Source organism: Erythranthe guttata, chromosome 14 (genome assembly GCF_056151865.1).
Source record: "Erythranthe guttata isolate IM_541 chromosome 14, IM_541, whole genome shotgun sequence".
NCBI classification, from domain to species: Eukaryota; Viridiplantae; Streptophyta; class Magnoliopsida; order Lamiales; family Phrymaceae; genus Erythranthe; species Erythranthe guttata.
The window spans coordinates 292,144-304,963 of NC_142546.1; the positions used below are offsets into that span (position 1 = coordinate 292,144).

Below are 12,820 nucleotides of genomic sequence, written 5' to 3' on the forward strand. Positions count from 1 at the left end.
GTTTACTCCGTTCATTCGATTTCATTGGAAGTAATAATTGACGCCACTAATTATGCCCTTAACGTAAGCATATATACGTACAGTTTCTTTATTGTTATTGTTGTTGTTATTATTATTAATAATAAATTTTCTTTTTGCTCTTTTTTGCATGAAAATAATTAATGCGATTATAATTTTATTCTTTCTTTACCTGCATGCAGGCCTTAAATTTGACAGCAGTACCGATTGAAATGGAGGGCATAATCACTGGCTGGTTCGATCAGTATTACGGTCGTTCTTGGCATGTCATGGTCAACAGGATCCCGACTCCCGATTCACCGGGTTATGGCGGCTCGGATTATATCTTCTTCCTTATACCATACTATTACGTTATTGTTTATCGAGTCGCCTGGCTGATTGATACTGGATAATAATCGTGATATATCGAAAGAGCGTCGTTTGAAGTTACCGATCGAGTAACCGACTTATCGATGAATCTTGATGGAATTAAGGGGTCCAGTGGATGATTTGATCAGTAGTACTGCATGATTAATTAGGGTTTCCTTTTTTTTTTGTTTTTTTTTTTCGATAAGATCGATTAGGGTTTTCATTTTATTAGTGGCGTTGTATAGTTTTAGGATTTTTCTTGATTGGGACACGAATAATAAAACAAAATACTGTTGAGTACGTTAGAATTTTACATTTTCTTGATTTTTCTTGTTTATATTGCTTTCTTTTAATTAGTTAATTTTGGTATAAAAGACGAGCTTCAATAAATGAAGACTCAACAATGAACACCACAATCTTGCAACAGTGTTATCCAACAAACTTCTAATATATTTTTCGGGAAATTATAAAGATTTTTTTTTTGGCCGAAAAATCGGAAATATTTGGATCAAATTTGGCCGAATTCGAAAACCTAAAATAAATATAAAATACATAATATATATACACACACACACACACACACACCCATATATGTTATCGAAAATTAAACTTTTATCGGAAATCGAAATATCTATATATTTCTATGCATATACAAAATAGCTGCCGGATGCAAATGTCATCGGAGAACAGTAATTATCTCAATCGTCGGAGGGTGAAGATTTGTTTCTCTTTTTTTTTCCGTAATTTTTCAAATATTTAGATTTATTATTTTCACGTGATATAGTCGATCTCATTTTTCATATAAGAAGTAGCAAAAGTGGGTCGGCGCAATAGGTCATGACCTAGTTGATTTTTTTTTCGATATATATAGATCGATCTCATTTCTGATATTATACTATGTCGATAGATGCGTTTTTTTTATTTTTCCGACTATTTTGTTATGTTTTGATCGCTATTATACTGTGTTGAACCGTATTCTGTTTTATTTTTATTCAATTTTGGTTTACTGTTATCTTTCTTTGTTGACCGCTGTTATATGTTGTTGATCAGTAATTGCTATTAAGCTGTAGGGATTGTTTGGACAACTGAATAGGTTAGTGTTATTGCTTGGACCAAATTACCCCTAACCTTTTTAAAATACCCATTTCAAAATTTCGAAACCCTAATTCAATCCTAATCTCTTCCAATGATCGATTGATTAGAAAAACATCATGTGCTAACTGCTATTATATTAAAATAAGATAAAAAAACCCCATCCATATTATAAATAAAATTAATAAATATATTAAAAAACCCCATTCATATAAAAAAAATTATAATAAATATAATAAAAAATTACTCTAGTATATGTATATATCTGATAAAAAAGTGGAAGATAAAATTACGAGTAGTACCAAAACTAAAGAATAAGAAACATAAATATGTATTAATTTAATGTTGATGGATCAAAGGTGAAACTAACCAAAGAACTAATCAAAGAATAAGGTGAAACTAACCCAAAGAATATCTATTAATGTTCGATCTAAGCAGAAACTAAGCTTTCAACGTAGACAATGGGTTGAATTCTATGCTCAAACACACTACCAACTCGAGACTTGCGCAATACGTTTTTCCCGTTACAAACAACTACATATTGTCCGAACGCAATTGAAATATCTCCATTCTTGCTCCAACACAAGGGTTTTAACTTGCCAATGTCACCGACACACTTGCGAGGTAATTGATCTATAAAGTTCGATAATGTCCAAACTTTAGTCCAAGATTCTGTCACACCATACTCCTTCATAACCCATACATTCACATCCGCACCACTCATTAAATTCATCAAACCAAGGTAGCCTCCGAGTTCGACCAAAGAGACCACTCCAGAAGAATATTCAACACCATGCGAGAAAGTTTGATATTTCTCCTCCGTCAAATCAAGGGAGACAATATCGCGACTACCGGTACTCCTATTATATTGAACCAGCCAATGAAGCCTTCCGTTGACTAAAATACCGTCATGCGTACCGTGAAGATGCTTTTCGCAGTTGTCGAATTTCTTCCAAGAATTTGTCTTTGAACTGTACATCCTCGTCTCGTAGTGGTAGGGTTCCGGGAAGTAATTGGTGTCTTTAATGCAGATAACCTTGTAATCATCGTTCGACTCGTCGTACCCAAACCCGTATCTTACATGAAACGGACCATCGTGAAGGAAAATCGCTTCGTTGAAAGAGGGGGACGGAATGACTCTGTATATTCTAGTTGAGGGATTCCATAGAACTAATTTTCCTTCAATCATGATGAGTATTAGTCCATTACAAGATCCGATGATATGCATGAAATCCACGTTTTGAATGGGAATATCGTAGAGAGTCGGTGTGATTTTAGGGTTTTTACAAAGAGAAAAAGATCCTATACTATATGACAATCGGGCGGCGGGCTTGACGTAGTTGAAGAGGATATTACGATTGGTTAAAACTTTCAAACCTGGTTTTTCTTCGTCTTCGGCAATCGATCTCTTGAGGTGATCTTTGATGAATGTTTTGCTGGAGATGGTAGAGAGCCATGATTTCGAAACGCACTTGAATCTCAACACCGATTTTATCGGAAGATTATATAAAATTTCTTCCATTATTTCTTCAGGAAGATTACTGGTTAGTCGTTTTTCAGCCATTGCTCTTCTTCTTCTTTAACCTAGATAATAATGCTAGGCTTTTATAAGTATATATATATATATATATATATACACATACGAGGTAGATAGAATTATAACCTATAAGTATGTATTAGAATTAGATCGGGACTCTCTATTAGGCAAACAATCAAACAGGTGGTGGGATCACGATTTTGAAATACGCGTAATTTGCATGGTATACCAATTTAGATAAATATACGTTTTTAGATAAAATAGTTATTAGGGTAAATTATCGGTCACCTCCTTGAGAGAATGTTAAATTTCGAGAAAACCCCTCATTTTTGGGTAATTACAACCACGACCCTCAACTTTGAATCTTCTTGCATGTTTATTCTTGCGTGTCAAATTTAGTGGAATATTTTAAATTATGTAGAATATTCTTTAATTTGTACCCGTTTTACCCCATTCGAGCTCTATATTTTGAAACAAGATGATATTAATATGCATGGGCTTTTAGTTGGGTGGACCAAAATATGGGGATGAATAAAGAGAAGGAAAGAAATATATTTTATGGGCTAAAAGTGTACAAATTTTAAATTTTTGGGGGGCCATAGTCTATAAATTTATAGATAAATACCAGAATGCAATTAAAAAAGTAATAGAATATAGGTGAATTCTTTTTTCTGCAGGGGCGGAGCCTCTCCTAAACCCCATGTGGTTCCGCCTCTGTTAATATGTGTCTCTTGGCTTGTAAACATTAAATTGTGGTGCATTAGAAATATAGAAGATTTTGTTAAATTTGACACCAAATTAAAAGAGTAAACGTGTAAACAGATTCATAATTGAGGGAGTTGATTGTAATTACCCAAATACGAGCACATAAAGTGTGTCTTACTACAAAAAGAAAAAAGAACTATACTGCTTGTAAGTTGTAATATTGTTCACCAAAAGAAATACATCATATAAATATTCCCACTTCAAATAAAAAATGGAAAATAAAATATAGGCTGCGGCTATATGCAAGACTAAAACCACTTGTGCAAGACCAAATTAATTTTTTTAATGTATAAATACTATAATACTCTTACCTTTTAAAAAAATAGAAAATTCAAAATGTGCAATACCAAAAACTCAAAAACAAAAAAAAAACCCTATTACAAAACCACAAGACCAACTCTCATCTTCTCCATCAAAACCTTTCTCCTTCCTCATCTACAAACCCAGAAAACCTAAACATTCAAAATCATCAAAACTCAACAAATCTTACAAAGATGGTAAGTATGGAGTCAGAAGACATCAAAATAGAAGAATCTATGGTGGAAAAACCCAAGAAAATATGCATTTATGTGTTTTTTTAGCTAGAATATCGTTTTTCAAAAAAAAATCCCGTGCAGACACAGTCGACATGTACATGTCGAATTTTATAGGCAAAAATCGACATTAAGATGTCGATTTTTTTAACACAAATTCGACACCTTAGTGTCGAAATTTAACTGTTAGCAAAGTAGTCCAAATATACTAAATTTCGACATTAAGGTGTCGAATTTATGGACATATATTCGACACCTTAATGTCGAGATTTAGTTGTTTCATATTTTTTTTTTGAAAATCCGGCGCACACGTAGTCGACATGTACATGTCGAATTTTATAGGTAAAAATCGACATTGAGATGTACGTCGATTTTGGAGTAAAATATCGACACCTTAGTGTCGAAATTTAACTATTAGCAAATTAGTCCAAATATACTAATTTTCGACATTAAGGTGTCGAATTTATGGACATATATTCGACACCTTAATGTCGAAATTTAGTTATTTCATATTTTTATTATTATTTGTTATTTGGTCTTGCATGAGCAAACAAAAGCCATTTAATTTATGGGTATATTTGTTATTTCATCTTAATAAAATGGAATCTTTTGGAATCTTTCTTTAATTTGGTTTTGCACAAGTGGAATTAGTATTGCATATAGCCGCAGCCTAAAATATATTCAAATTTTAGTCAAACACCATTCCACTTTTCTTTTTCTTTTTTAGTTTTTCTATTATGCCTCTTGAAAAATAAAAGCACGTCTTTATCCACAAAAAGAAATGGCTTACACGACTCTAAATATTCTTCAATCAATGAAAGAATATTGTAGACCTAAAAGAAAGTTTACACGATTAAAACTACTTCATACTCGATCTTGAGATCGTCCTTAAAAGCTCGTTTGAGTCGGTTTGTTGGCATAACCGAACCAAACTTGAACACATTTTTGTTCGAGAAACTGTAAAGTTCTGCTCGATGTTTGAGCTCAACTCAATTACATATCAAACTAAGCACAAACACAATTTTAACACCATACGTTCATAGAAACTCGATTAGTTTACACTATTAAAAAAACAAAAAAATTTCTTCAAACCTGTCAACTTGGAGATCTTGTACAATACAAGAAGTGTAAAGAACAATTGATGAGTCAAAAGCATTACAACAAGAGAACAATTTTAAGGGCCATTTAGTCTAAAAAAAACAATTTTTGGTGCTTTAATATCCAATAATAAACAATCAAGACAATTTTTGTTCACACGCACAAAAGCTACTTTCAATATATATATGTATATATAGCAATTTATATATATATATGCAATAATAAATATGCTCATCTTCACTAAAAGCAAATTCCCTTTGGCTCAAACATTGTAAGGTCCAAACAAGACTTCTATTCATGTGGTGAACCCATTCCATGACAATGACTCAAGAAAGCTAATCTCTCTCTCTCTCTCTCTCTCTCTCTCTCTCTCTCTCTCTCTCTCTCTCTCTCTCTCTCTCACACACACACACACACACACACAAACACACACACGAAAACACGTAGAGAAAAACACGAAAGGAGTGCGAAAACTCAACACGAAAAAAGAGATTCTTTGCATGACCCACAATTCGAAAACTTTTATATATTCCCTCCCTTTTTTTACATGCAAATGCATGCCATATATTTGATTCTCCATTCATTTCTCCACCCTGTTTTATTTTTCGAAAGAAACCACCTTTAATTTATTCCAAGTTTTCTCCATTCACCATTCTTCAACCATGGAGGTACGTATGTAAATATCTATGTCTATCTGTCTTAAAATCATATATATGAATTCGCTTTTCATCGATATATATTTCGTCCGGAAAACATTTCGTTAACTCCGAAACGATGCAGAAACCGAGAGTGACAGAGATAAGAGTCAGAATGGATTGCAATGGCTGTGTTCAGAAGATCAAGAAAGCACTAAACGGCATCACAGGTTATATCGAACTCGGAATTTACGATATCTAGCTAGCTCCTTTTTAATTTCCTCGATCGTAATTATTGCATAGTAGCATGATCGTCTAACAAAAGTGTTGTTCGGATTTTGATTGCAGGTATATACGATCTATACGTTGATTTCCCTCAGCAAAAAATAACAATAATCGGGTGGGCCGATCCCGAAAAAATCGTCAAAGCCATCAAGAAAACAAGAAAAAGCGCAATCATATGTTCGCACACCGAACAACCCGATCAACCAACATCCGAGCCGCCACCACCACCACCCGAAGGTGGTGGCACAGCCGAAGGAGAAGGAGGAGCACCACCGCCAGAATCCAACAAGCCGCCCACAGAACATCAACAACAACAACAACAACAACAACAACAAACAGATCAATCACCACCACCACCACCATCAGCAGAGCCACAAAAAGACTCACCACCACCACCACCACCGCCAGATAATCCACATCTATCTAATGCAAACCCTTCCCCTGAATCGACTAACGACACAACAAGTCAACCCTCTAACAAACCTAGGGACGCGGAACAAATTCATGTGGTGTACCATCACCCACCGGATTACGGACACCGCTACGCCTACGGTGGACAATGGAACGGCTATCCAGGTGGGCCAGGATTCGGAGGGGACCCACATCCACAACCACAACCACAACCACCTCAACCGATGTACGTGAATCACAGCTACAACACGTACAAGCCATCGCCTTACGTAACCGAATACGCGTATCCCAATTCGCAACCACAGTACTCACATTACACTAGGCAAGAACAATATAACAGCCATGTTTATCAGCCGCAACCGGTGTATTCGCATTACGGTAGACCAGATCAATACAGCTCGGCTTATTACAGCGGGAACTACAACAACGGCAACAACAACGGCAGCGGCAATGGCAATGGGAATATTACATCAATGTTCAGTGAGGAAAATCCAAATGCATGCACTATAGTATAAGTTATTACATGGAAACTTGATACAAAAGAAATAAGAGAACAATAAGCAATTTAATGGAGATTATAAGTTTGATGTTATAAGTTTTGACTAATTACTATTTAGTACTCTGCAGTGTGGAAGCATATATCTCAATAAAGCTGTTTGTAATTCCTCAATTCAGACAGGCTCTTGTGTGTTCTTAAACAAGTGTACGAAAATGAGACAAGGCAAACAGTCTACCAATAGTAGATTTTTTTTTCCACAAAAATTGTATTTTTATTTGTTTAGTATTATTATGTATTGTGTTTTTTCTTTTTTTGTTTTTTTTTTTTAATTTTTTTATGTGACTAAGAAAAAGCAAAAAAATCCGAATTGCGTCTGATTTTGATTCGAAAATTTTCCGATTATGGATTATTTTTTTAATTTCAATTTCCAAAATTCGGATTTTATTTTATTATGATTTCTTTGGAACAAAATTGAAATATCTTTTCTAACTTTCGAAAATAATTGAATTTTATTTTTCTACTTTTATGCATAAAAAAGGGTAAATTACGGCCATCCTCCTGAAATAAAGTCAAATTACGATAAAACCCCTCATGTTTGGGTAATAACGACCACCCCTACACCTATGAATCTTTTTACACTTCAACCCTTACGGTGTCAAATATAGTTAATTTTCTAGACCATGTGGAATGTTCTCCAGTTTGTACCCGTTTTATCACATTCGAGCTCCACATTTCGAAACAAAACGATCATAAAACGCATCTCTTGACTTGTAAATATCAGATTGTGGTGCATTAAAAAAATTATTTTTGCAGAAAACAAGTACAAACTAGAGAACATTCCATGGAGTCTAGAAGATTATGTTGAATTTGAGTCCATAAGGGTGAAAATATAAGAAAATTCATAGTTTAGGGAGATGCTTGTAATTACCCAAACATGAGGGCATTCCAAATAATAATAGCCCAAAAAAAGCCCAAGTATTAATCTGTGTGAATATATAATATCCGATACCCACTTTCATTTCATAGTTCGGCCCAATCCAAAAGAGCGCAGAGAAAAGAGAGAATACGGCGTTTCTCAAAAACTTGCAGTAATCAGACACTCGAGGTTCAACTTTTAACAATGGCGGCGAAGCCTCAGAAGAGTAGCGGCGAAATGAACAAGAGAAAGAGAATCCCTAACCAGAAAACAGAGGGAACTGACTCTATTTCGAAGAAACCTAAGTTTACTCCTAATTCCAATAAGCCTAAGTTCAGCTCGAGCGATGTTCAGAGTAAATTCACGAAAAAGCCCTTCAAATCACCTTCAAACGACTACCATAAACCTAGTGTGAATAAAGATGGAGTGGATGACTCCAAGAAAATTGGCCGTTTGCGTGCAAAGGTTCGACCTTTTTTATATTTTATTTTAGTGTCTTTGTTCCCTTACATTTATGATGATTGTTTGTTTGTATGTTTTTCTTTTATTGAATTTGTTAATATTTGGAGTTGGTTTATTGACTGGTAATCGTTTCTATGAACTGTGTTCGGAAGTTGTACTGTGGGTTCTGGCACTTGTACCGCAAGAATGTATGTTTTTAACTGTTTTCATGAATAATTTGATACTGAAAAAAATAAAATCAACTCCGACCAATGTTTGAGAAATGACGAATTTGGAGAAAATTAGGTCACAACTCACCACCTCCACAAGTGCAATGTGTTTGTAGCAATGCTTTATATGAGGTGCAATGTGGAATGCGTCGTATTAATTTCTTCTGAAAGAAGACGAATATCTGTGATTACAAGGAGTACTTATAACTAGAATTTGAGTTTTAATCAATATCTGTATGCAACTTAATTTGAGTACTTTATTGGGATGTGGAGTGATTCAAAGTTGCACTATAGTTTGATTTGTTTCGTTTGTGTCACGGTTGATTTTTCTTTCTCGTTTTTTTTCAGGAACTAACTGAAGAAAGAAAAAAGAAGAGGAAGAAGCATTATTCGTTGGAACAAGTAAGTCTTGTCTTCATACTCTGTTTTGTGTTGCAGCTTTTTTTAATAGTCCACATATATGCCAATTTTACTGTGCTTGCATCTTGTCGGGATTTCGGTGTCTTTTGCTAAGATACTTTCCTAAATCCTGACTTGGGTTCTTTGATCCATCTTTTACTTCATTTCGATCAGGATCTTTCCTTGCTTTGGGAGAAGATGAGACGCCGAAATATTGCAAAAGAAGATAGATCAAAGTATACATCTGTTCTGGATATTACTTCTTCGATTCTAGCACTATCAACTATTTTTATTTTATTTTTATCATGAGGAGAATTTGTGCGAATTAAATCATCTTTCCGCTGTGTCCAAAAGGTTGGTGAGTGAAGCAATATCGAAGATGAAGGGGAAGATTTCCGAAATTGCAAGCTCTCACGTTTCATCTCGTGTTCTTCAGGTTTCCATGCCTACAACCTCCGATGTGTCAATCCACCACCATTACCTTTTAATATTTTTCAATTGTTTGAAGCAACTCTTTCGTTTGTTTTCTTGAACTACAGACATGTGTTAAGCATTGTACACAAGAAGAAAGAAACGCTGTGTTCTTGGAGCTTCGTCCGCATTTTATTTCACTTTCAAGCAATACTTATGCAGTTCATCTTGTTACTAAGATGTTAGACCATGGTACGCCTCTTTCCAAGAAAATCCTAAAAGACCGATTTACCCCTCTTTCCCGACTCCCTTTTCATTATTTTATTTTTACCTTTTTTTTTTCAGCATCGAAAGAACAGCTAGGAGAATTTATCTCGTCTCTTCATGGTCATGTTGCTACTCTTCTTCGACAAATGGTCGGCTCACTAGGTATAATGTCATGATTGGAGATTCAACTATTGCCATGAAATTTGTTCTACTATTTATTTAAATGCTTGTACCATGCTTTTGCAGTTATTGAACATGTGTATAATTTGGGGAATGCAACACAGAAGCAAGCTCTTCTTGTGGAACTATACTCGCCAGAACTTCAGTTATTTCAGGATTTGGTGATTGCGAAAGATGACAGGTGACACATTCACTTTCACACTGTGATTCAAGGCATGGGTTTTGCGGATCAGATACTATCAATTAAAACAAATTCAAAATATTAAAACTTAAATTCAGATTAATTTTTTTATTGTTATGGACGAAGCTTGTCTGTCGATACGAGTTGAGGCTCTTTTCAGTGATAAGTTTTCTTATGGAAAAAAAAGATAATTCTAGTCTGCTCAGTGAAAGAACATGATCAGATATGATGAAAAACTACTATAATTAATTACAGATTAGAAGATGTAATATCGAAGCTGCAGTTATCAAAGTCGTCAGTCTCGCGTCACATGTCATCTGTTCTTCAGCCGATAATGGAGAAAGGGATATTAGACCATTCCATTGTGCACAGGGCATTATATGAATACCTCACCATTGCAGATAAGGTACTTTTGATGACCTCCAATTATATATATACTTTTTAATCACTTACGGTTATTTTATCTAAATAAAATATTTTTTTCAGACTTCTGCAGCAGATGTGATTCAGCAGCTTGCAGGTCCATCTCTTATTCGAATGATCCACACTAAGGATGGATCCAGGCTTGCTATGTTTTGTATCAAGCATGGGAGTGCAAAGGTTCGTGAAGGTTTCCTTCGAGTTTTGTTTATTTAATTAGACTCATTTTATGTCGGAAGATTTGCTCGTTTTTTCTCTCCTGAAAACTCTCTTTAATGTATGTTCGTTTAGGAGAGGAAGAAAATTATCAAAGGCATGAAAGGCCATGTCGACAAAATAGCGCGCGACAAATTCGGGAATTTGGTACGATTATGCAAGTTGTAATAAATGATCCATTCACATGATTTACAATCAGGCTTCTAATTAGTTCTAAATCTCAAAAATCCACCTTTATATATTTCAGGTACTTGTCTCGATTTTCTCGGTTGTTGACGACACCAAACTCGTGTCGAAGGTCTGTTTTCTCACATATTTTATCCTTTAAACTTCCTTTTCTACTCAGCAAATTTCACAATCTGACCATCCTTTTCACATTCTTGCAGATTATCATTCGCGAGCTTGAAGGAAACTTAAAGGAGCTTCTTTTAGATCAGGTTCGGTGAAATGCATATATATTTATATATACATGTATACTGTGTCCTAATCTTCTTTGGTGATTTTAATTATTAGATGAAAACAAATGTATTTAGGATTAATCTAATCACATTTTCCTTTGCAGGGTGGAAGGCGCCCCATTATGCAGCTTCTGCATCCTAACTGTGCTCGATATTTCTTTTCCGATGATTTAACATCTTTGAGCCTAACTATTCCTTCACTAAAGAATAAGGCAACACTTCCTCTTCTTTTTCTTCTCCATTACAATTTTTTCTACAGAATTTAACAATACTTCGTTTAATTTACTAATTTCAGGAAGAATCTGATGTCAATGAAGAAGCTGTTGTTGAAGAAGATAAGAACGAGGAAGATGACGATTCTGCTCCAAGTACACAACTAATCGAGGGTGGTAAGAAAGATTCTATTAAGCGTAGACAGGAGTTGCTTGTAAACAGCGGGCTTGCTGAGGTTTGTACTTAATTTTATTGCTGCATTTTGTCGGTGTAATAATGTTCATATGTTACCTTGGAATTGCCTGTCTTAATTTTTTTTGTCTTTATTGTTTAAAAATGTTTGTTTCGGCAGAAACTCGTTGATGCATGTTGTGAAATGGCAGAAAGCTTACTGAGATCTAAATTTGGGAAAGAGGTTGTATACGAGGTAGTTCTCTTTTTGGTTTCTTCAGTTTCGATATAATTATATTTGTCAGTTCACGTTAGTAGCCAAACAGTCCCTAAATCCGATGCATGTAGGTTGCTACTGGAGGAGCTGATGGAATACTTCATCCAACACTGGACGAAAAGTTGGGAGAATTATACGAAGCTATAGCAACTATTGTTGCACAGCCTAAACTGGATGATTCAAAAGAAGAACATATTTTGGAACACTTTCACTCGAGCAGGACTATCAAGAAACTTATTCTCGACTGCCCTGCTTTTGCTTCCACTCTATGGGAAAAAGCTCTCAAAGGGAATTGTGCAACTTGGGTCAAAGGCCACAGGTTAGAAAAACTCAGTCGGACATTTTTCCAAATTTAGTTTCATTGGTGTTTTTTCTGACATCATCGTCATCGTTTTTTTTTTGCTCAGTTCGAAGGTAATTAGTGCATTCTTGGAAACCTCAAACACTGCGATCAATGAGTTGGCCAAAGCAGAGTTGCAGCCGTTTGTAAAGAGAGGTGAACTAAAATTATCGGTAGCCGAATGAGTTTGCTAAACAAGACTAAATCTGTAATGCCGTAATCAGGTGAAATGAACAAGAAAACATATTCCTCAGAGACCACTGAGTTTTTACTTTTTGAGGCCTTCGTTTTGGGCTACCTTCTGTTTTGTCCAATGAGTGTTTTTGTATTTCTTTTTTAATGTCTCGAAGAAGAAAATTTTTGTAGCCTAAGCTATATATGACTGTAGATGAAACAAAGCAGTGTTTTGTTCTTGTCACACAAACTTACTTTCTTGCTTAATTCAATATCTTCTATTTTTATTTTTATTCGTGTTTGAG

General features: G+C 34.9%; 3 protein-coding genes across 3 annotated transcripts; 2 read left to right on the plus strand and 1 right to left on the minus strand.

Annotated features, from left to right (window-relative positions):
• Window positions 1–1,864: 1,864 nt before the first annotated feature.
• LOC105962396 (F-box/kelch-repeat protein At3g23880) lies at window positions 1,865–3,027 on the minus strand. Its single transcript, XM_012986705.2, has one exon. The coding sequence runs from the start codon at window positions 3,020–3,022 to the stop codon at window positions 1,889–1,891; it is 1,134 nt and encodes a 377-aa protein (XP_012842159.2). The 5' UTR covers window positions 3,023–3,027; the 3' UTR covers window positions 1,865–1,888.
• A 2,893-nt stretch (window positions 3,028–5,920) lies between these two features.
• LOC105962403 (uncharacterized) lies at window positions 5,921–7,484 on the plus strand. Its single transcript, XM_012986713.2, has 3 exons — window positions 5,921–6,059; window positions 6,172–6,256; window positions 6,375–7,484. Exons 1-3 carry the CDS (start codon window positions 6,054–6,056, stop codon window positions 7,235–7,237), a joined length of 954 nt encoding a protein of 317 aa, XP_012842167.2. The 5' UTR covers window positions 5,921–6,053; the 3' UTR covers window positions 7,238–7,484.
• A 728-nt stretch (window positions 7,485–8,212) lies between these two features.
• PUM24 (pumilio 24) lies at window positions 8,213–12,808 on the plus strand. Its single transcript, XM_012985113.2, has 17 exons — window positions 8,213–8,602; window positions 9,157–9,210; window positions 9,382–9,443; window positions 9,562–9,643; window positions 9,747–9,870; window positions 9,964–10,047; window positions 10,132–10,246; window positions 10,502–10,652; window positions 10,733–10,846; window positions 10,958–11,029; window positions 11,130–11,180; window positions 11,269–11,319; window positions 11,445–11,552; window positions 11,636–11,788; window positions 11,906–11,980; window positions 12,073–12,320; window positions 12,409–12,808. Exons 1-17 carry the CDS (start codon window positions 8,342–8,344, stop codon window positions 12,524–12,526), a joined length of 1,923 nt encoding a protein of 640 aa, XP_012840567.2. The 5' UTR covers window positions 8,213–8,341; the 3' UTR covers window positions 12,527–12,808.
• Window positions 12,809–12,820: the final 12 nt, after the last annotated feature.